Source organism: Aspergillus ruber (genome assembly GCF_000600275.1).
Source record: "Aspergillus ruber CBS 135680 unplaced genomic scaffold scaffold00021, whole genome shotgun sequence".
In the NCBI taxonomy this organism is placed as follows: Eukaryota; Fungi; Ascomycota; class Eurotiomycetes; order Eurotiales; family Aspergillaceae; genus Aspergillus; species Aspergillus ruber.
In genome coordinates this window covers 327,716-349,400 of record NW_024467317.1, presented here as the reverse complement: position 1 = coordinate 349,400, position 21,685 = coordinate 327,716, and the positions used below count along the sequence as shown (strand labels likewise).

General features: G+C 43.3%; 8 protein-coding genes across 8 annotated transcripts; 4 read left to right on the top strand and 4 right to left on the bottom strand.

Annotated features, from left to right (window-relative positions):
* The first annotated feature begins 150 nt into the window (after positions 1-150).
* On the top strand, positions 151-1,177 carry EURHEDRAFT_414344 (putative NADH-ubiquinone oxidoreductase 21 kDa subunit). Its single transcript, XM_040782400.1, has 3 exons — positions 151-230; positions 314-810; positions 864-1,177. The coding sequence occupies exons 1-3, from the start codon at positions 171-173 to the stop codon at positions 886-888; spliced, it is 582 nt and encodes a 193-aa protein (XP_040637210.1). The 5' UTR covers positions 151-170; the 3' UTR covers positions 889-1,177.
* On the bottom strand, positions 1,143-2,108 carry EURHEDRAFT_414343 (DUF1761 domain-containing protein). Its single transcript, XM_040782399.1, has 3 exons — positions 1,830-2,108; positions 1,471-1,775; positions 1,143-1,399 (listed from the first exon to the last, which is right to left on the bottom strand). Exons 1-3 carry the CDS (start codon positions 1,843-1,845, stop codon positions 1,265-1,267), a joined length of 456 nt encoding a protein of 151 aa, XP_040637209.1. The 5' UTR covers positions 1,846-2,108; the 3' UTR covers positions 1,143-1,264.
* A 143-nt stretch (positions 2,109-2,251) lies between these two features.
* On the top strand, positions 2,252-3,478 carry EURHEDRAFT_414342 (uncharacterized protein). The gene is made up of 2 exons (XM_040782398.1): positions 2,252-2,823; positions 2,880-3,478. Exons 1-2 carry the CDS (start codon positions 2,570-2,572, stop codon positions 3,352-3,354), a joined length of 729 nt encoding a protein of 242 aa, XP_040637208.1. The 5' UTR covers positions 2,252-2,569; the 3' UTR covers positions 3,355-3,478.
* On the bottom strand, positions 3,479-5,551 carry EURHEDRAFT_459967 (rRNA-processing protein MPP10; the record flags this gene model as incomplete). Its single annotated transcript, XM_040784614.1, has 1 exon — positions 3,479-5,551. The coding sequence occupies one exon, from the start codon at positions 5,549-5,551 to the stop codon at positions 3,479-3,481; it is 2,073 nt and encodes a 690-aa protein (XP_040637207.1).
* Positions 5,552-5,948: 397 nt separating this feature from the next.
* EURHEDRAFT_414340 (oxidoreductase, short-chain dehydrogenase/reductase family) lies at positions 5,949-7,554 on the top strand. The gene is made up of 4 exons (XM_040782397.1): positions 5,949-6,487; positions 6,543-6,978; positions 7,031-7,275; positions 7,330-7,554. The coding sequence occupies exons 1-4, from the start codon at positions 6,373-6,375 to the stop codon at positions 7,515-7,517; spliced, it is 984 nt and encodes a 327-aa protein (XP_040637206.1). The 5' UTR covers positions 5,949-6,372; the 3' UTR covers positions 7,518-7,554.
* A 258-nt stretch (positions 7,555-7,812) lies between these two features.
* On the bottom strand, positions 7,813-8,675 carry EURHEDRAFT_459997 (NuoB/complex I 20 kDa subunit family protein; the record flags this gene model as incomplete). The annotated part of the gene is made up of 4 exons (XM_040784616.1): positions 7,813-7,907; positions 7,965-8,320; positions 8,393-8,604; positions 8,643-8,675. 4 exons carry the CDS (start codon positions 8,673-8,675, stop codon positions 7,813-7,815), a joined length of 696 nt encoding a protein of 231 aa, XP_040637205.1.
* Positions 8,676-9,173: 498 nt separating this feature from the next.
* Positions 9,174-10,276, bottom strand: EURHEDRAFT_379221 (uncharacterized protein; the record flags this gene model as incomplete). The annotated part of the gene is made up of 2 exons (XM_040779149.1): positions 9,174-9,444; positions 10,056-10,276. 2 exons carry the CDS (start codon positions 10,274-10,276, stop codon positions 9,174-9,176), a joined length of 492 nt encoding a protein of 163 aa, XP_040637204.1.
* A 1,353-nt stretch (positions 10,277-11,629) lies between these two features.
* On the top strand, positions 11,630-16,239 carry EURHEDRAFT_482686 (putative nuclear pore complex subunit Nup133). The gene is made up of 4 exons (XM_040785523.1): positions 11,630-12,084; positions 12,145-12,214; positions 12,267-15,560; positions 15,639-16,239. Exons 1-4 carry the CDS (start codon positions 11,770-11,772, stop codon positions 15,887-15,889), a joined length of 3,930 nt encoding a protein of 1,309 aa, XP_040637203.1. The 5' UTR covers positions 11,630-11,769; the 3' UTR covers positions 15,890-16,239.
* The last annotated feature ends 5,446 nt before the right edge of the window (positions 16,240-21,685 follow it).

Here is a 21,685-nt window from a genome sequence, read left to right as displayed (position 1 = left end):
TCGCCGTATTACACTACCAGTTACTGAACATATCTACTTTGGAGGCGGTTGAAAAAGGTAATGTTTTGGCCGTTTGAATTGAATTTCCTTTTCTCTTACGCCGTACATTTTGCGGCAAGCTGGGGATAGCATTGTTAACTTGGCACATGTAGGTCAACGTCTCGCTCATCATGGCTCGCGATATCTTGAAAGCAGCCAAAACCGCCTCGAACGCCGTCGCCGTTCACAAGGTAAGATAGTTCAGCCTTGGCTTGAATTGTGTATCTTCTGTTTCTGTCCAACGTGCAATTTTTCTAAACGATTATCTCTTTAGAAATACACAGTCCAATCCTACGGAATTTGGGAACGTATCCGTCGCCTATTGTCCATTGCGCCCGAGCGATCCACCGGTATCCCATTGAATGCTCATTATCGTCTTCCTACGCCTGGAGGTCTTTCACCTCTAACTTACGATGACCCCGTGACTGCGCCAGCCGGTGACATTGCCGACAACCCCTACTGGAAACGAGACGCCCGAAGGAACTATCCCAGGCTCAGCACTGTGAATCAAGCAGATGCCGTGGGTCTGCTTACCGTTGGAAGCCAGGCTGCGCCAAAAGATGACGTCTTGCAGATTGGAGAAGCAGGGCAAAAACAACTGGTTTCTGTCAAGCAGGAAGGCGAACAGCGTGGTTTGGCTGCTCATTTTGAGAAAGACAAGAAGGGCATTAAGGACGTTCTTGGCCCTAATGGCCTGCCGCCGACGCCTTGTAATCTGAATGCATCGGCAACAAAGTACCAGCTGGACCACGACAATGGCTACCCTGAAGTGTATGTTGAATTTTCTCCCAGCTAAACTCAAGTGCTAACGCCTCTTAAAATAGGTATCCCTGCCGCACATTCGTTTAATTGTGCCATAGACTTTTCCTACAATGGATACCATTTATTTCTTTTTTTTTTTTTTTTTTCAACGAATACAGCACTATACCACTGTAGATTTTTACCTATATATTTTACTTAGGGCTAGAGGCAACAACATGCTATCAGCATGCATATGAGAAATGAAAAGGTGAAAAATAGATAGATACTAAAATAGAGAGAACGAGCGAGAGAACCTAATGGTAGTGACCGAGTTATATAGATTTCTTTCTTTCCTTTGCGTGGCCCCAAGATACGTGCACGATAGATAATTGCATATTCATTCAAGAGCTAAGAACATTGATACAGGAAGAACTGTGGTCATAACAGACAATGATCACATTTCCTTTGCCTTATCGACGCGCCTTTAGTCAAAGGGGTTGGTCCGAGTACCCCACCATGTCAAGAACAAGCTCAGTCCCACTGTTTCGAAAGCCCTGCTGACGGCTCCCACAGCCACAGTATCTAGAGGCCGCTTCTCCGTAAATACCTGGCTGATGAACTGTTCTCGCGCGGGAAATGAAAGGGTCAGCATTTAAAAAACTGGGAAAAGGCACAGGCAAGACAACGTACGCTTGGAGCAGAACTAGCCATGAAGATCAAGCTTCCCAAATAGGCCGCGCCCTTGTAGCTCAGAGTTCCGGTTGCATTGATTAAGGCTGCCACTCCGTACGTCTGGGCTGCACTTCCGACGAAGGAACTGCCCCAGGCGGCTGCTGCTCCAGCAGCTTCTTTGGACTTAATGAATTCTTCTTTAGAATTGGCTGCCTGAGCACGGTGGTAGGTGTCCCCAAAGACTGGCGCAAGGATACCCAAGGAAGCAGTATGGGTGAAGACCGTACCCATCGCAATGGCAGAGGGCTTCACGGGGGGCAAGTCTTGATCGTCATGTTTTAGCAACATATAGCCTTTCGGACCATTGGAATACTCACAGTGAAGAGTCGTCATTTTGAAAAATCAATCAAGTAGAGGTAGATATATTACGGTTCTAATAAAAACGTGTCTTCATTAGAGGATAGAAGGAATAGATAGAATTACAGCAGGAAATAGGTGAGCTTTTGAAGGTGATATGGTATCGTCATCTTGGCAGCCGCGTTCAGAAGTAGCTAGCAATGACGTCGACATGATCGAAAATGTATTCTATAAGGAAATAGGAAGTAGAACCTGCTATGGAGTAATACTATTACTTTGGACCAATGATCGGGCTGAGTGGATGCGGACGGAAAGTAGATGGCAATGCGGGGGAGATCGGAAATGCTTTAAGAACGACATGACATCATTTCGAAGACGCGAGTACTAGTACTCATCACGTGAACTTTCTTGTTAATGTGAATTCAATATGAAATGCCATGCTATGGAATTGTAAAGCCAAACTTGGACAAGAACAATGTCTAGGGTATCATAAAATTAACCCGTCTATTGCCATGATAATGGTGGCCTGGTGATTACTACTTAGCTTCCTCTACTCCTGTATTCCTATGTATATATATATATATATTTATTTTTTATTTTTTTTTTTTCCATGGTGCCCTTCATGCGTTTACCATCATCAACGCTTACACCTTTTTTTTTTTTTTTTTCACACCAACCCTCTGATAACACATATACATACACACATATATTCGTTTAGAAGGTCTTGGTTCCATTTTCCACCCTCTTCTCTCGTTCCTGCATGGAGGGTCACGCTCCTAGCCCCGCATCAGCGGACTCAACTGATCCCTTCGATGTCAGCGAGTCTTTGGTCCCAATAAGGAAGCCGCAGGAAGCTGGAAATAGCAGTGTGTCATTTGATGGACTCCTGAATGATCCTCTGTTTCTCAAGGAGGATCTTTCTGAAGGATGTGGAGGCAAACTCTGGCCGGCTGGGATGGTTCTGGCCAAGTATCTTCTGCGCCAACATCAGTCAGATCTTGCTAATAAATCCATGTCTGTAATCTCCATCACATGATCAAATTGAACTATTAACTGATATTCTGAGGCAGTGTTGAACTGGGGGCTGGAGGCGGCCTTGTTGGATTGGCAGTAGCTCGCGGCTGCGTTGTTGGGCCATCCCCGATTTACCTCACCGACCAAGAACCGATGCTTCCATTGATGGAAACGAACATAAAACTCAACAACCTCTCGCCGCTCGTCAAAGCTATGGTTTTAAACTGGGGAGAGCCGCTTCCTGATGACATCCCTTATCGCCCGGCTGTTATATTGGCTGCTGACTGCGTTTATTTTGAACCGGCCTTCCCACTTCTCATAACGACGCTCCAAGAACTAATTGGCCCCAACTCAGTATGCTACTTTTGCTTTAAGAGACGTAGGCGAGCGGATGTTCGATTTCTGAAAGTGGCAAAGAAAATATTTGATATCAGTGAAATCCAGGATGATCCTGACGCCGAAAATTACAAGCGCGAGAACATATTTCTTTATAGAATTCGCGCTAGAAATAGCGAAACAGGTGGAAGATAGAGGGCGCAAATGATTAAATAGAATCACAGAGAAATGAAAGTAAAAGAAAGCTTGGTGTAGTAACTGGCGGAAGAAGAAAAAATTTGATTACAGGAATCTATAAATACACCAAGTGATGCGATGCTTACAACTTCAGCGTATCACCACTATTTCTCGTGCCGACCCCATCAACCTTGCTACCATGGATATCTGTAACCTCGCCCTGTTTCCCTATGACCTTGACACCTCCTTGCTTCAGGTCCGATACGAGTTGTTGCTTTTCGGCTGCTTTACTGGACCGTTGATTGGACTGTCCAGTGCCAGCCTTCTTCTGTTTCTTATGTTGTCGTCTCAACTTGGCCTTGTCTTCGCGAGTCATTTCGTCTTTGGCAACAGATGCTCCTGTCTTCATCACAACTTCTCCAGTAGCCCTGCCATCGCTACCAGGAACATATATCTCCTGCGGAGCGAGGGCTGCCAAACCATTCACAGCACCACTAACAGTTGGTCGCGCTTCCTCCATCATGACAGTCGACACATCCGTAATGACGTTGATATTTGCTTGGGGAGCCTTTGGCTTGTAATGCCAATTAGAAAGAGTATCCAACTGGCTGCTGATTTCCTTCCACAAGTTCGTGATTTCAGCATGTTCCTTCACTAACTTTTGGTTTTTGGGATCGACAAAATTGGGATCAGTAGCACGAAGATGGTCAGCTTCGTACATTTCAGCAAGACTTTGCTGAGGCTTCGTGTCCTCCAACTCGAATCTCGGCTTCCGCGCATCCTGGGCATCTGAAGTACCAGGACGGCGACGGATGATTTCATCAAACTCCTTGGCTAAAATGCGGCGTTTCACCAGGTCCTCAATGCTCTCTGAGAGTTCTGTCGTAACAACAGGCACTGGCTTCCCGATCCGCTCAAAATCAAGGTCTTCTTCGATCAGTGAATTCATAGGTCTCTCGGCTGCCCTGGCTTCACCAGAGAGCATCCATTCCTTTTTGGCAACATTGGCAGCTTCAAGGCGACGTATCTCGTCTGCAATATGTGCCCGTTGTTTCTCATGCGTTGACCGTTGCGTTTTAAGGTCTCCATTGTTGTCGGAAGAAATCTCATTATCCGAAGCATCGTCTTCGAATAAATCGCGGCGAACATCAGCCATTGCACGGCCAACATCATTATCGAGGTTAGCCGTATTAGGTTGCGTCTTTGGGAGCGGGCGTGCCTTATTTGTTGTGACCTTTCGGGGAGGCGGCGCGAAAAAGTCGGTGTATTTGATATTGCTAGTGTCAATCCAACCAGTGCCGTCTCCACCGTCGGCGCCTGCATTGTCACTGTCCTCCGAATCTGAGTCGTTTCGCAAATTTGAATTCCCAAACGTAGGACCCTCTTCGTCACTACTATCACTCATTTCATCCTCCGTTCCGTTTACCTTTGATGGGCCCTTTAAAACGGACATTGCATTGCCCGAAACAAGGGGGTTCGCATGCCAATCGATATCTTCATCATCGCTATCGGCCTCTTCTGTTGGACCACCTCTGATATCTTCCCTTTCAAAAGCTTCAGTTTGCGCATTGAAGTCATCTATCGAAAAGAAACCATCATTCAACCCGAAGCGATCCTCCGTATATGTGCTGTGTTTAATTTCATCATCAGATCTAGCGGAAGCAGCATCTTCATTAGACACTTCATCGATCTCATCCCCAGTATCCAATTCACAGTCAGGAGAGTCATTAGGCTCTGGGCCAGTCTTCATGTCACCGTGATCGATTGTAGACTCATTTTCAGAGTCCTCTATTGACTCGTATCCAGGTCCTTCGGTCTCGGAAGCCGAGCCGGCTGAGGTAGTTCGCGCCGATTTCCTAGCATGGATATTATCGCGCTCTACTTCTCTGCTAGTTGAATCAAGAATTCGTGTGGCTTGCTCCCATATTTGGTCCGATGTAAACCCTTCCACATACAGCTGCTTCAACTGCAAAACCCGATCCGTATGATCTTGTCTGGGTTCGAATCTCTTGCGTTTTCTGGTGCTCTGTAGTCGAGATGTCTGTGAATTATTGACGGATAATGCGATTGTGTCAAAGAAATGCTTTGTCGATCCAATTACAGCATCATGCAGTTCTGCTGTCGGATGGAGAAAGGACCAAGGTGTAGACAATATCGAGTGAAGAGGTTCAATTGAGGTTGACCCTTCAATGTTATTTGAAAGCGAATGACTCATTTTTCGATACGAACACTCAAAGATGCACTTGCTCAGAAGCAAATAAAGAGTGGGGTCTGAGAAGGTCTCGAAAAAATCGAACGGCTAAAGAAGCACAAAAAAAAAAAAAAAAAAAGGCAACAGTGAGCAGGCGGTCAGGATGGCGGTGAGAATGAATACAGATGATGTCTACATGTACTCCGTACGGAGTAGTATTACTATATACGAACTTGAAACGATAATATGAACGTGCATTCGCGCAAAACTGGCAGCAGGGACATTATGAAAGGTTGGAAAGTAGCTAATTTCTACAATAACATAGATATATATGCGAGATCACTTTGTAGAAGTAAGCATGATGCATTTAAGACAAGAGTAGAGAGGAACTAGGAACGTTTCTATCAATATCAATGCTGCAATAGTATTTTAATAAAAATAGCGCCCTGTCGCATCGGATGGATGATCTCCAACATGGCTGACGGCACAAAAAGGTGACACCAGTTGAGAAGCATTGCAGACGAATTAATGTCTCGATAATTGTGGGGGACAAGCGTTATTCGATCTATCATCATCATAATGAGGCACCCATTCCTGTCACAATTACCTGACTGAACAACGTCACTCCAGTGAAACCGTGATGCTTACGATCACGGAAACTATGAATTGGGTAGGCAGGTCTATACACGCAAAACAATACCCTGGTTTATGTACTCGGTGTTTATTTCCTGAGGTTTGATTGTCCGCAGAAGATTCAACGTCACTGTGACGACAGGTTCGGTCCCACGCAGGTTACTCTCATGAAATGAGAATAATATAAATCGATGAGCTACCTGCTCTTTCCTATGTCCAATTACAACTACTTCAAATCTACGGATCGTCAACAAAGCCGAGAAACAGACCATTATCGGACGTACAAAGCCGGAAGACATAGCACAATGTCATCTCAGTTTCAGCCTGGTAAGCGCAATTAGTCCGAATGACAAGAAGTGCATTGGCTCATAAACCGTTTCAGGCCATCGTGTCCCTATTCAGCACCTGGAGAAGCCTGGATTACAGGCAGATCTAAAAGAAGCCCCTGTGTCAACTCATCTTCCGACAGAGGATGGTGGATACCAACTTTACAAGGCAGCTGGAAAGTTAGATGGTAAAAGAGCCATCATTACTGGTGGTGACTCAGGAATCGGGCGCGCCATTGCTATACTTTTTGCGATGGAAGGAGCGTCGAGTCTCATCGTGTATTTGCCAGAGGAAGAAAAAGATGCACAGGAAACCAAGAAACAGGTCCAAGAAGCCGGCCGTGAATGTCATTGCTTGGCTATTGACCTTCGAAAAAAAGAGAACTGCAAAAAGATAATCGATGTGGCTTTGCAGTCCCTTGGTGGAATCGACATACTCGTCAACAATGCTGCGTTTCAGCACATGCTTAGCGACATCAGTGAATTGTCCGAGTGAGTATGGAACGGCTAGTTTCTTGACGGAAACGTGCTGACAGGCCGACAGAGATCAGTGGGAAAGGACGTTCGATACCAACATTCATCCGTTCTTTTATCTTTCCAAGTACGCCCTGCCTCACATGAAAAGGGGCTCAACTATAATCAATTGCTCTTCGGTTAACCATTACATTGGTCGGCCTGATCTCCTTGATTATACGTCAACCAAGGGAGCCATTGTAGCGTTTACGCGAGGTCTTTCAAATCAACAAGTTGGTAAAGGCATAAGAGTCAATTGTGTCTGCCCTGGTCCAAGTAAGTCCTTGACTACCTAGCTTTAACGGATAGACGTGTTGACAAGTCTTTTAGTCTGGACTCCTCTCATTCCTTCGACAATGCATACGTCTGCAATGGAGCAGTTTCACACCGTGCCAATCGGTCGCCCAGGGCAGCCCAGTGAAGTTGCTACATGCTTCGTTTTCCTTGCAAGTCAGGACAGCAGTTTCATCTCTGGCCAATGCTTGCACCCCAACGGCGGCGTCGTGGTTAATGGATGATTGAAATTCAGATATATTAGATTAATTGAATAAATGCATCTATGTTCAAAACTGAACTCTACAATCCATGTAAATGAAGTTAAGAGATGTTTTAGGGAGAGAAAACTTATAGAATATGCTGTACTGTACATTTTCGGATGAAATCATAACAGGATGTTTCTCTCATACAATGATCAAGGCCGGACATGTATTAAATGGTCCCTGCTATAATCGGTATTTCTTAAATCTTTTAATCCAGGATAGTGTACACAGTTATCTGAACGCTGCAGTGTCTCATAACAAACTAAAAAAGAAACTAACGACGATACCACATGCGTGTAATCCTTGTGTGCCTCATTTTCTTTTGAAGCTGAAAAATCCCATACATCAAAGCCTCAGATGTGGGTGGGCCTTGAAATCCAAGTTAGCGTTAAACTCCATTTATGTGAAAGGTCAATGGACACAAACATCCTGGAACATAGACATCAACAGGCACAATTCTATCACAGCCTCGGACAACTGAGTAGCTGTAGTGATAATAACCACCGCCATTTGCACAACTACCCATGCTAATAACCCAACGCGGGTCCGGCATCTGGTCATAAACTTGCCTAAGAGCAGGTGCCATCTTGTTCGTCAAGGTACCGGCGACAATCATGACATCTGACTGACGAGGCGAAGCTCGAAAAATGATTCCCAGGCGGTCTTGATCGTATCTAGGAGTTGACAAATGCATCATCTCAAGAGCGCAACATGCAAGTCCGAATGTCATAGGCCACAGGGAACTCTGGCGAGCCCAGTTGGTCACCTGATCGAGAGTGGTTCTTAAGGTGCACGGGAAGAGCGGTTAGTATCCCATGAAAGACTGGGGTCTAAATCTGGCCGGGGACACAAACAGGACATATTGCATCGCACCCTCCTTTTTCTCCTGACTTGGTAAAGGCACCTCCCTTCGCACCTTGCCAGATGCCGTGAGCGGCTGGCCTGAGTGCCCTTGACGCTCAAGCGCAGTGGCCGACTTGCTCGAAGACGTCGACAGGGATGCCGTTGGCTGAATGTGAAGGCCCGGGGTGAGGCATGTGCGCACTGATATTCTTGTCAGTATAGCCTAAGTCAAGAAGAATAAAAGTGCTCACCAGAAAAAACGCCAGGAATGGCGCGCTTTGGTAGATGCAACATGACTAATTATCTTGATCCGTGTATAATGGACAGTTCCTTCAGACGATTTCAGAATTGAGTGAAGACCTATTCCGAGGTTTATGTCGGCGTTGAGACACTGGTGGCAATAATGAATGGATAATTGAGGAAAGACGCTGCGGGCTTGCGGCTCACTTGTCACAAATGGGTTTTAATGTGACAATACGCTTGCTTATGAATGGCCAAATATAAGTGAGCATGGCCGTTTCCAAGTAAGGTATTGTAATAAATTTGAAATTCGGAATATATAATGTTGTTCTGCCTGGTAAGTTAAATTCAAGCCTTTGTCATTGGACACTGCTAATTAGATAAGCTGTCCAACGTAACGTGGTTGGTAAGCGAGCGACGCATGTAGACGAGCGACGCACCTGACCACACCACCTAAATTGGAATCGATTTTATTAACCACCAACGCCGTTAAATTCATTCAGCTATCTACTAGGATATTGGTTAACCTTATGCCCTACATTCCCACATAGACTACATGTTGGTGGCCGGCGCGGCCGCTGCCATCTGGGTGATTATCTCAACTTCGGGAGACTGGTTTAGGCCCTGAATCACCTGCTGAACGTCTTCCGCTGATAAACCACCCTGGTAAGCAATCTGTCTCTTAAATCTAGCTCGCTTTTGCTTCTTTTTCTCATTCGTCGCGCGTAGATCCTTGTTTTCCTGCGCTAGTATCGCACCGGCCTGCATAGCTAGCTGGGAACCCTTGATCAGCTGGTTTAGTGCCCTGCTTGAAGGGCTATTGCTGTTTCGATTGTATAGAGCTTCGATGGAAGATGCTTGTCGATATAATTGGCGCTGGTCTGTGGTGTCTTTAGGCTAGAATTGCTGGTTTGACTGCCTGCCTGGCTACTTGGAGGGGGGAGGGGGTAGGTATTTTTAGCTGAATATTCAGCTTCGAGAGCACCCGATCGGGGCTATATGGCACTATACCAGTAGCAGCAAAGCTATTTTGGATATTAGCTGGTTTATAGGCCTCAGCACGCGCGCTTGGGTAGGCAGCAAGGAAATCAAGTTTGTCAATATGGTTGAACCCGCAGCGCATCTGCTTATCGACCAAACAGCCATAGGCGCGTTTTAAAACTGCAAAACAGCCTACATCTAATGGCTGTAATAGATGAGACGCATGACGCTGGCATACAGATTGGTATAATCTTGTTTTGCTCGCAGATTTGGTCGAATTGGGATGTAAGATGGCTACCATGGCCATCAAGGATCAATAGCCGATAATAACCAGTGATTCGACTATTAGTCAATGGAATAAAGTGATCTTTTAGCCAAGATAGACTAATCTAATCAGTAGTCCATTCATTAGGTGAGATATCGATACGCCAGTTTGATAAAAGGTCATCAAACCATGACTCGATAAAGACCTTGCCCTTAAAGATCAGGTATGATGGTAGTGCCCATCCAGTAGCGTTGATCGCTTCAATTAATGTGACCCATTCGCGATTACCAGGTTGCAATATAGGTTGTCGACCATAGTATTCAGCGCGTGTGATAACCCTAGCAGTAGCAGTGAGACCCATAGCAAAACCAGTCTCATCAAAGTGATATATCTTCAGATGCGATACCATATTGTATGATTGTCTCTTGCACTAGATCAAGCCATTGTTGAGTGATCGTTAGGTCTTCATTTTTGGCGCGCTAATAGTCGTATCGACAACTATGGCGCCCTTTGATCTCTGGTTGACGCTGAGTGAAATTATACGCCCATTTTTGACCAACAGTCTCTAGAGGAATCTGGCCGCGCTGAGCAAGCAGAATATTGGTTTTTTCTCGAACAGCAGGGCTAGGCGCTGCGCCACGTGAATCCATTGACAAAATCCATTGAAGAAGCGTATATTCCTCAGTCTCAGTCAATTTATGGTTGTTTGCGCGCGTATCATGGCGATTTGTATAGCCAGCTAGACGGCAGCGGACCGTAGCCTCAGGCACGCTAAATCGGCGCGCTGTTTCGCGCACAGAAGTAATTTGATGTTTTTGAATAGCTTCAGTAGCTAACAAAACCCTACCCTCCTTCTTGATTGATTTTTGAAAAGATTGAGAGCAATTTGGTGGCATGGTAGGCAATAAAAAAATGATTAAGATGGTTGGGTGAGATTCGGTTGGATAGTGCGTCATTCGCTTACATACGTCGCTCGCTTACTGACCACGTCAGTTAGGTAGTTAATGTAGTCCACCCCCGAGCGACGAACTCTCTATTCCTATATAAAGTAGCATTTTTTCAATTTGCTATAATCTAACCATTCTTTTCTCATTTTAGCCGATATCTTGGATAACATATTTCAAATAATAAGCAATCTACCTACCAATTTTGAATTGTCCTACTGTTCTAATTACACCGATAAAATAAATCACGGCGTATTCTGATGTACGGTGTGTATTTAAGACTGCCATTTATTCATTTTAAGCATAAGTAGTTAATATCGATGTGTATACTTTATAGTTGGTTATATGGTCCACTGACATAATATAAGTAATGCGATGTTTGTTGAGCTATAGTGGATTGAAAAAACGCTACTTTATATGGGAATACAAAATCCGTCGCTCGGTGATATTCGCCGCTCAGGGTTTGATTGCATTAACTGACTACATAGTTATTGTATAATGCCTCTTCCAGCACTTGGAGAGTTAATGATAATATTGACCAACATGTTCATAAGATTAGAGCTGTACTCTGTAGTTTCACAAACAAAAGGTAATAATAAATGGCATTGGATATCAATTATTGAGATTATTCCGTCTAAAGGAAGGGAAAAAAAGAACTCACAACCCGCTTTATGGTGCTCCAAATCTTATCAATTCTTATTGTCTAGATGTTGGATTGTTGCCCTTGTATAAGTCAGAATCCGTATGAGTATTCATAGTTTAACGCTCACCGCCTTCGGCACAGCTCCCCAATTTCAACCCGTACAAGTACCTTGAAAATAATTCAGATACACTTATTATTGGAATTTCGTTCCGCTCGATAACCGACTCCGATCCCAAATGCCAGGTTCTATGTGCTGGGATAATATCATTTGAATGGCGGTTTAATTTCGCAGTCATTCTTTCCAGGGTCGACGCGATGTTCGTACCTAAAGCGACCGCTTCTCTGCGCAGTTCGCGAAGACGTCAGCGAACAAGTTCCGGCGAATCCATCAAACAACACAAAGCCAAGAGGCAGCGATCTGCCCAGGAAAATGTCGAGTCTGGGTTAGAGAATGATAGGATCGAGCACGACTATAAATATGAATCCGTCGGCCTGGGGGTGTCTGAATCGGATAAAGCCAAACCTGAGACTACAGAAAATACAGGGGCCCAAAAACAGATTGCGATCAGAGGACCAAAAAAATCTGACAAGCGAGATGATGATAATGACATCGATGGATCGGTTATTTTTGTTTGTCTTTCCATATTCCTGAATTCTCCAGATTATAATCGTTATTGACTGAATGTGCAGTCAAGGACAAATCTCTACACAGTTTCACAATTGCCTGCCTTGCCAGAACAAATACGCGAATTCCAATCAGGTACGCCACTGATCCCTTTGCATAATATATCCATTGCTAACGCAATCAGCAGGGCATTTCACGTGCTCCTTTGGCACCGGCTACGGATATGCATTAGTATTGACACAATCACATGCTATCATCTGGCCTTACTCGAGTTCTGCTTCGTCACCCTCTCCGGCTGAAGTTTTCAGTCTATCAGTACCTGAGTCCTGTAGAGATACTACCGCAGAAGCACCTTTCGGGGTCCTTCTATCGACTGCTACAGCCGGCCCTCCGGGCTTAATGGTGATTATACCTTCTACCGGAAAAATTGTATACTGGGAAACCGTGTCGAGTGCTACATCATTAGCACTATCCAGACATAAACAGAATGGACTTCAGGGTTCTATCTCAGGCTTGTTGTATGGGGAACATGTCACCGAGGTAGTTAACGGAGAACCGTCTGGTGTTATTGCAACGCTTTCATCAGGAAGAGTGGCACAGATAACTGTCAGGAGCTCCCAGGGGAAGCCGATAATTGCTTCTAATTTTCTACAGAATTCGACAAGTGGCAGCATGGGGTTCCTGGGCGGTATTAAGAACGCTCTGGCGGGCGGCTTTTGGCGAAAAGAGATTGCTGCGGCCAGACCGGGCGTTTCTCGTCAACGTGGTCAACGTGATATCATGATTGCTACGACAAGCGGCCTTGTGGAAGTCTGGGATACACACTGGAGCAACGGCAGCATCTTGACAAAGCAATTCGACATCAGGCAGCACTTAGCCGAATCTCTTGGTCCAAACTTGACGGATGAATCTGGTGACAATGCCCTCAAGATTCTTGACTTAGCTTCTGGTGCTGGCAATGACAGTAATGTTCGCGGATCACAGGCCTCTGAGACAGAAAAATGGTCACTTTACTTTGTTGTGGAACTACCGCAAGGATCTAGTCCCACAAGCCTATGGGTAATTCGAATGATCTTATCTGACGATGGACGTGTGTTGTCAACTCGCATCATAAACTTGCATCATACACGATCAAATCAATCAAAACTGCGTCTGTTTGTTTCGGAACCCGGCGATACGGGTTTTGTCGTTATTGGGCAATCCATTATTGTATTGTCGTTGGCCCAATTTGATGACAGAACAGCGCCGCAAGACTCGCATCCACTGCCTTCGCTTTTCTGTGATAGAATCGATCTTCGATCTGGCATCGAGTATGAATTACTGGGCAGCGGTTTTGAGGAGACAACCTACCACAATCCATTACCTGCATGTTTTCTAATGGTTAGAGGTTTTGGTGTTGTCCGCGTCTCAGCTGTGCCTCGCCGGCGCGCTCAAAACGGTACCGGCGAAGAACACGTGACAACAGCCAAACATAAACTCGAACAGGCTGTGTTTTATGGAACTATGGTAAGAAATCCGTTGAATTTGGCCAGCAAGGGAGGCTTGGATTTTTCTGTCGATGAATTGGAACAAGCGGCTCTCGAAATTTGCAGGGAATTACTGCGGTCAAGTTCCAAATACATTCCATCGTCTGGCATCCCACTTGATCAGAATTTACGATCACGAGCAAAGGCCCTCGATGATCTCGCATCTTTGCTTACCCAGCGTGGCTTGCCCTTCAATAGTCTAACTCGATCGGAATTAATATGGGGAGCCGAAAAGCTCGCCGCGCAGAGAGCTATGTGGAAGATAGAGGGGGAATTGAGAAGAAAGAACGCTGACGAGCCAACTTTCTTGTCTCGTGTCATCCATCAGATGAGTGAAAAATTCAAAACGAAGTTCGATTCGCGACATGGTGATAGTGATTATGTTCGACATTGGTTCCTTCACGACACGCACAGAATGGAGCATATCATCCCATGGATTTTTAATGCCATAAAAACCCAGAAAGGCCAATCAAAGCAAGGACGAAGAATGGCGGAGCAAATATACCAAGCGAGTGAGTTTTCGCTCGCGGTATTGGAAACAGCTTTCCGGTTTCGAGATGAGCGCGCTAGTCTCTACGGCCTGGACGAAGAGTTTTTGGAGGATGGTATTCTGGTGGCCGGCTACGAGAATTTACCAGAGCCGTGGACGTCCCATAATATTGCCTATGTTGAGACTGGGCACTTGTTAGATCTGGAGTTGGGGAGCTGTATGGCCTGGATCCAACAAACAATGTCCATTGTCGACGCGCCGCCAAATGAGGTTGTAGAAGACATCGCCAAAAACTGCGCTAGACAACTTCGTGTCTTGAGCCAAATGCATGGCGAGCGAATTCGATGGCTTTCGTCTCAAGAGGACCCTAAGTCAATGGACGAGATTGTCTCGGCTGAGCAGTCACATGTCAAACAGCGCAGGTGGCAATTATTCAAGTTAGCCGGTATTGGACAGCTTGATAGTGCCATAAGTTTGGCGGAGAAATTCCGAGATATGAGTGCATTGGTGGAGCTCATAATTGAACTTCAAGACCAGACGAAATGCCAGCTTTTCTCCGAAATCAATTCAGATGGCCCCGATACTGTTCTCGACAAAGAATCTGGTGAACTCGGCAGCAAAATCTCTCATTATTTCGAAAAATTTGGTGAATCTTGGGCAAATGCTTTTTTCTCCCGTCAGATTTCAATGGGTCAGTCCGGTGTATTATTTGCCATGAGAAAGTTCCAGCCATTTATCACTCGGTTTTTACGCAAGAATCCAACACGTCAACGATTGAGTTGGATTAATGATGTTGTTGGTGAAAATGACTACGGCACTGCTGCTGAATGTTTAACACAATTGGCCATCGAGCGCGAACCTGACCTCTGGAGTCACCGTGTCGAGCTTTCTTTGGCGAAACTTTCAAGTCTAGCTGCGTTGGAGGGGGCAGGTTCAGCCCACGATTCCATAGACCTAAGTGACATCAAGCGCATTGAAGATTACGCCGAACTAGACGCCATTCAAGAGGTCATTCATGCACACATTACGCCGGCATTGCAAGATGCCATTGATCAAAAAGCTGAAATAGACCTAGCAGTAGAGCAGTTTGGGAGGCATATCGCTGAATATAGGCCTTCGCTCCATGAAGTACTTGCTCGCGCGCTTACAAAGTTGGTTGCGCGAGAAGTGGTGGATATTGACCAGTTGGTTGATCTCTTGACGTTACTTGATACTACTCGGGCTCCTGACTATGAGCAATCCGAGATTTCTGGGAAGGAGTTTTACCTAGCTCTGCGAGCTATACGTCTGGGGTGCTGCAGTCAAAGAGATCAGTCATATACTAGCGCTTTGCAAAAGCTGGTATGGAGGAGATGCATGATCAGGGATAGTTGGGAGGGCATGGGCACAGTTGCTGCTGAGGGCTTGAGCAATGAAGCCCATGACACTGCACTATTTCACACTCTAGTCTTGTGTCTGAAAGATCGTAAGTCTTTCTTTTATTTTTTTTTATTTTTATTTTTTTTTTTGTTTTTGGGGGGTGGTACTTCTGACTATGTTACAGAGCATGAAGATGCGAACTCTCTCTATGTTCCAATTTCGCCAACAGATGTCATGCTGAGTGAACAGGAGTCACAGGTCCTCTACTCGCAATTTCGTTCGGAACAGAGAGGCCGGGTTGCTCGCGACCTTGATAATGAGAACGAAACATTCTGTCGATATATGGAATTAGGGAATCTTGGGTTCTGGTTCAAGAATCTATTTGCGCAAATAGTTGCTGCATCCCCTGTTGACACCGGCAAAGCAGATGACTGAGGGTCTACATTCCTATTCCATACCGTCTGATTTTTTTCTACCTCTGGTGCCATAAACCCTGCTATTTTTCTGGTGCTATTTATTTGTAGTAGATCTTTATCATCGAAATAATCTTCATGTATTAGTGTCATTCTAGTATGACTTAGGGTTTACCTCGAGGTTGGAAATTCAGGCCCCTTCTATAATAAATACGAGGCAGCCTTATATCCTAGGGTTAACGAGGATTCCATGAAGATAGTATAAAACAGACCGGTGGCACATTCCCTGGCCCATAATCATTGCGGAGACTTAGAGCGCTAAAACACTTATACTCCAGCAACTGAGCTTTAGAAATCATGATGCATGACTGGCATAGATCACATGACGCAACCCAGCTAAATCATATAAGGTTACTTTAAATCAAAGCAGATAGTTCAGAGATATTGCTATGGGCTCCCTTTTCCCTCTCGTCCCCTTCCTCTACAGAATGCATACTGCCGATTTGTGGCCCAGGAATTCAAGGCAAGCACTTATCTGAGAACTTCTGCCAGAATGTATGATAGAATTAGTTTAGCTACTTAGATAGGCGAGTCCGCTTCGCCTTTCGTACATCCCGCTCCGGGATCTCAGTGGGCCTGTGATTTAGCGCACGTCCCACCTTGACTTTAAATAGCAACTATTACTACTGTTATGGGCCAAGCCCGGAAAAGCTTAATGACTAGCTTTTGTACAAAAGAATTCGTTGAAGAAAGGAACGAATTCCCGGGCAGGCGCTCTATATACATGCGCGCGCAGTATGGGGTGGGGTGGATAACCCTTCCGATAACCATTTCCGCCCAAACTAAACACACTGCTTATGCGACAGGCGCAGCCTGTGACAGGTATCAGGAAGTCAATAATCCAACTGCAAAGCTACAGCAAGGAAGGAATCCAATTTTAAATAAACGGATGACATATTGACTATCTAAATAGTCACCAGGGTGATATGATGAGTGCTTAACCATTCATCATCTGGCCGCAATGGCATCTAAAAGGAAACTGACTATTTATTAATCTATCTTAATTCTTATTGTTGCTCTCTTTGTGGAGTTCAAGATGTCTTAATTGTCTCTATTAAGGAATTTTACATGCATCTGTATAGAAGCTTATATTAAAGCTCGTTGCATCAATATAATCATCTCTATTGGATGGGGGGCCTGTATAAACTCATTGACAGCATCTACATTCTGGAGGTTCCTACCAGCACTATTAAAAGCACAATATTCCACAAGCGAACACATTGTAACATTAATAATCAGTAAAACTCAACTACACCCACAGGCTACACAAGCTGTCTGAAAAAAAGAATGTGATCTCATTATGATCTCTATCAATGAGCCTCATCTCAAATAGGTGGGCTTACTGGCAGAGGTGGATAATAAGTTTAAAACTCACACAATTCAAAGCCTTAAGGATTGTACAAAGTAATAGGTTAATAACTAATAAGTGTATGGTAGAAAGAAGATGTGGTATAGAAGCAGTCTAGATTTCTAAGACCCTGTAATCAACCTTAGCTACATGATGTCCATACTAGCCTATGTGGAGAGGAGGTGAGACAAATGCTCCAGGCTGCCTTTTGGGGTCCTAAAGACCGGTCTAAATTCTATGCTAAATATCAATTACATGAGAATTTCTGGACATTGATGAAGTGAAATATCTATGGATTATACTCTTGATTAATGTGAAGTAGTAAGTGCATATTTATGATTATTTTACTCTTTTTTATCAACTCTTTCATATTAACGTTATTGATTTATTAAATCAGTTATCTAATCTGCTTTCAGAAAATTTCTTATTTCCCATATATTGTTAATATCTTATTTACTTTTAACATTCTCTACTGAAATGACCTAGGTTCTTGCTTCTATATATAATAATTAACTCATACATGTTTCAAAAAAAAAAAAATTCTCGAATTGATATAAAAGCTAGAATTTCAGTGCTAACCCATCATTTCTGTTAGTTATATGACTTTTAAATCACATTTAAAATTCTAGGTATATTTTCATCAGATGATCCCATATTGATTTATACCTAGAGCTTTGATTCTAAGAAGAGTAGTGGATAAAAAGTCCTTGCTAACTATATTCACTTACATTAAATTTTTTTCAATTCATTTTCTTGAGTCTATTTTGTTTTTCTTTTATAATATCTAATTACTTCCCATATATATTAGACATTTAGCTGACTCTATTGGGTAAAATTATTATTAACTGTGTCTGGTATATTGTCTATTAAAGAGTGGGTTTTATATATAGTTCTAGGACAAAAGTCTACGTAATTCGCCGCATCCACGAAAACATATACAATCGTCCAAACATTACATTTCCACGTAAAACAACCACAAATCAATATTTTTACTACATAATTAATAGGTAATAAATAAGTAGCATATGAATAATAAAGTAAAATATAAATTAAATTACTAATGTTTATACCGCCCCTTTGCCTCTTAAAACCGCATTCACACGGTTCTCCATAGACCTTACCAATCATCAAAAAAATTCCTATCCTAAACTCTCCCATGCATTCTCCATGACTTTATAGAAATGCTCTTTCAATTACTCTTCGGGTTCCATTAAAAAATTCAAGGTCTGGATAGAGCATATATATACGCTCTTTCAGCTTGGCCCAGGCATGTTCAATAGGGTTCAATTCACAACGTAGTTAAGCTATTTTCCTCGGTTAATTGAGGTCTTTTTTGTGCACTCCGGTGGCCATACCCAGATTCTTTTTAACATGCGTGCAACAGTGCGTGTAGAAATGGGCATCCCAAGTAATTTGCAGATATCTTCAATTTTGATAAAAGGGATCCCGCTTGTTTTGTGAAAGAATATATCGCTTATCAGCATCAGAAAGGATCTCTGGCCGTCCAATGCGAGGAGAGCTGGTGCCAGTGGTGGAGGATTGATATGTTGCCATGGTGGTTTGAATCGTTGTATATGGTAAAATCATTGCGTGCTGAATATCGGCCTTTTTTTGGCCTGTAGACCTCGCCAAAGCCCATCGATGGGCACCCCCTTGGCCATGGCTGCCCATTCTTGCACAAGCTTCTCAAATAGGAGGGATAAAATAATGACAGCGAAATAAATTACTGTAACTAATTTACACCTGTCTTATTCTCATTAATATTCAGTAGATATTTTGCTCATTATGAAATTTAGAGATAACTATTAGTTAGTATTCGAGTTCTTGTAGCTATCTTCTATATGATCAGTCTTTCTATATGGGATGTGCCCAAATCTGAAATACCAAAAGAACAATGCGTAATTAAGTATATAGCATTATAAGTGTTGAGTGAGATCTCTTTTTTCTTAAAATATCAGTGGATCTGGCTTGTCCAAAGTTCAAGAGAAATGAGCAGCCCATCGGTAGCCTATCTTTTATCCAAATCCACAGCAAATTAAGATAGTCGGATTTGAATAGTATTTTAGCATTCTCATATTCATGCATATACAGTTTTGTATAGCAAATGTTATCCGCATGCGGATAAGGTCATGTGGATATGAATTTGGATAGCAATCAGCAAATGCAATCCACATGCAGATATGTTACAGTTTAGAATACAAAATCCTTTGAATAACTTTCTCTTAAGTCTAAATTATTTAATATAAATCTCTTACCTTCCTCCTACCCTATTGACAACAATGTCTCAATTATCTGATGTTTATTCCTCTTCTCTCTATGAGGTTGACACTATAGATACTTACTTCACCCTGTCTTCCATCAAATGATCAATTGGTCCTATCCTCAATCTCAGAACCATCTGAAAGTCTCAGTTATTATGATGCTAATTCTTCTAAGGCTCGTAATGCCCCTACTGATAAGAATAAATTTACACAAGAGTGTTTTGAGGAGCGTTTACTCATTTTTATTACTGCATTACGGCTAGACTGCGGCAAATCCGCAAATTTGCAGATGCAGATGGCAAAATGGCATCTGCGTTTGCGAATTTGCCGCGTCTACTTACAGGTAGATATCGCCAAAATTCGCAAATGGGTCGAAACTCTCGACTAGACTGCAGCAAATCCGCAGACGCGGATGCCATTTCGCCATCCACATCCGCAAATTTGCGGATTTGCCGCAGTCTAATTACGGCTTCCCTTCCAACTTATTGGATGCCAGGAATTCAAAGCCCTTGTTCAAATAATCCAGTTAGCTCCAGTGGTTCCAGAGCTTCCCTCAGCAAAAACAATTCGACGTCGGCTGCAAAGCACTGATAAAGAACGACAACAGACTCTTCTTCAAAAGCTTCCTCCTGAGGCCGAAATTTCGATTGCTTTGGACTGCTGGACAGCACCATTTCAACAAGCATTTATGGTTGTTACTGGTTACTTTATTGATCAAGACTGGAACTACTGTGAGATCCTTCTTGGTTTTGAACCACTTCATGGACCTCATTCTGGTGTCAACCTGAGCACTGTTCTTCTAAGATTACTTCAACAACATCAAATCGCAGACCGAGTACTTGCAATTACTAGACAATGATCAAACAATAAAACTTCTAATATCAAGATTTCAAGAATCTGCCCAGTTACTTGGGTTTCAAAACAGCTCTACTATTATTCGGGTTCCTTGCATTTGCTCATGTCATTCAACTTAGTCTCAATCAGTTTCTAGGAAAAATGAAAGCGAACCCGTATAATGAAAAATCAAAGATAGAATGGCAGAAGATTATGATCAATCTCTTATGTTAGAAAAGAGAAAAAGGAGATTGTTAATACACTGAATAAAGTCAGATATGTACTCAAAACATTTATATCACTTTACTAATTACTTTACTAGATTCGGAACTTGGCTGTCTTTATAAATGCTAGCCCTAAACGCCGAGAATCAATTTTAAACCTTCAATCTGAAGAGCCAAGGTATGTTCCAATTCAAGATGTCCATACACGCTGGAACTCCACATTTTTGATGCTTCGACGTGCTAAGCGATTACAACCAACTTTTGACAAATTCTGCACTGGATATGGACATCCCCATTTAATGCTTGATCAAGAAGAATGGCGACAAATTGAATATCTCCTTTGGATTACTGAGTCCTTCAAATTTACAACCACTCTTTCTAAGACAAAAGACATCAGTATTCATATGGTATTCAGCATTTACAACAAGCTCTTTGATCATATTGAAATATCAATTCAGCAATTGCAACGAAAAAAAGTTCCATGGAAGCAGTTAATGTTAACTGCTCTTTATGCAGCAAAAGGAGAAGCTTTCCCAATACCATAAAATGACTGATGAAATCCATAATGATCTCTATGCAATTGGAACAATCATTGCACCACAACACAAGCTCTCTTCACCAGCAAGGATTGGGATGATCCTGAATATGATTGGCGTGGAAGATACCACAGAAGCCTTCAGAACTTCCTCCAGCCTTACTAGCAAAGGCTCTGATGTCCAGTCACTACCAAAGGCTCAACCATCAGCAATGGATATATGGATATATCAGAGCTTGAATTGCTTTGTGAGACCGAAGAGCTACATCAATCAAGATCAAATGAGCACGATGAGCTTACAGTCACCTGACAAAAGTCTACGTAATTCCGCGTCGCGCGACGCGCCACCTGATATTGTCCATCATCTTTTCAACCACCTACACCATGCCTCGCACCCCTTTACGATCTACTAGTTCTAATAGGACTAATAGAAAGGAATTAGAACCTTTCCAACGGGGAATTATAGTTGGCCGATTCCTTGCAGGCCAGAAAAAGGCTGATATTCAGCGCGAAATGAATTTACCGTATACAACAATTCAAACCACCATTCAAACAT

What these genes read in the sequence shown, in the direction of transcription:
- EURHEDRAFT_414343 (XM_040782399.1), bottom strand. An exon ending in TGGCTAGTTCTGCTCCAAGC is followed by an intron (nt 1,400 to 1,470) that starts GTACGTTGTCTT and finishes GCGCGAGAACAG; the next exon opens with TTCATCAGCCAGGTATTTAC.
- EURHEDRAFT_414344 (XM_040782400.1), top strand. Translation starts at nt 171, where the DNA reads ATGGCTCGCGATATCTTGAAAGCAGCCAAAACCGCCTCGAACGCCGTC. An exon ending in ACGCCGTCGCCGTTCACAAG is followed by an intron (nt 231 to 313) that starts GTAAGATAGTTC and finishes TTATCTCTTTAG; the next exon opens with AAATACACAGTCCAATCCTA. An exon ending in GACAATGGCTACCCTGAAGT is followed by an intron (nt 811 to 863) that starts GTATGTTGAATT and finishes CTCTTAAAATAG; the next exon opens with GTATCCCTGCCGCACATTCG.
- EURHEDRAFT_414340 (XM_040782397.1), top strand. Translation starts at nt 6,373, where the DNA reads ATGTCCAATTACAACTACTTCAAATCTACGGATCGTCAACAAAGCCGA. An exon ending in GTCATCTCAGTTTCAGCCTG is followed by an intron (nt 6,488 to 6,542) that starts GTAAGCGCAATT and finishes AAACCGTTTCAG; the next exon opens with GCCATCGTGTCCCTATTCAG. An exon ending in TTGTGTCTGCCCTGGTCCAA is followed by an intron (nt 7,276 to 7,329) that starts GTAAGTCCTTGA and finishes CAAGTCTTTTAG; the next exon opens with TCTGGACTCCTCTCATTCCT.
- EURHEDRAFT_482686 (XM_040785523.1), top strand. Translation starts at nt 11,770, where the DNA reads ATGTTCGTACCTAAAGCGACCGCTTCTCTGCGCAGTTCGCGAAGACGT. An exon ending in AATACGCGAATTCCAATCAG is followed by an intron (nt 12,215 to 12,266) that starts GTACGCCACTGA and finishes CGCAATCAGCAG; the next exon opens with GGCATTTCACGTGCTCCTTT. An exon ending in AGTCTTGTGTCTGAAAGATC is followed by an intron (nt 15,561 to 15,638) that starts GTAAGTCTTTCT and finishes ACTATGTTACAG; the next exon opens with AGCATGAAGATGCGAACTCT.
- EURHEDRAFT_414342 (XM_040782398.1), top strand. Translation starts at nt 2,570, where the DNA reads ATGGAGGGTCACGCTCCTAGCCCCGCATCAGCGGACTCAACTGATCCC. An exon ending in GATCTTGCTAATAAATCCAT is followed by an intron (nt 2,824 to 2,879) that starts GTCTGTAATCTC and finishes ATTCTGAGGCAG; the next exon opens with TGTTGAACTGGGGGCTGGAG.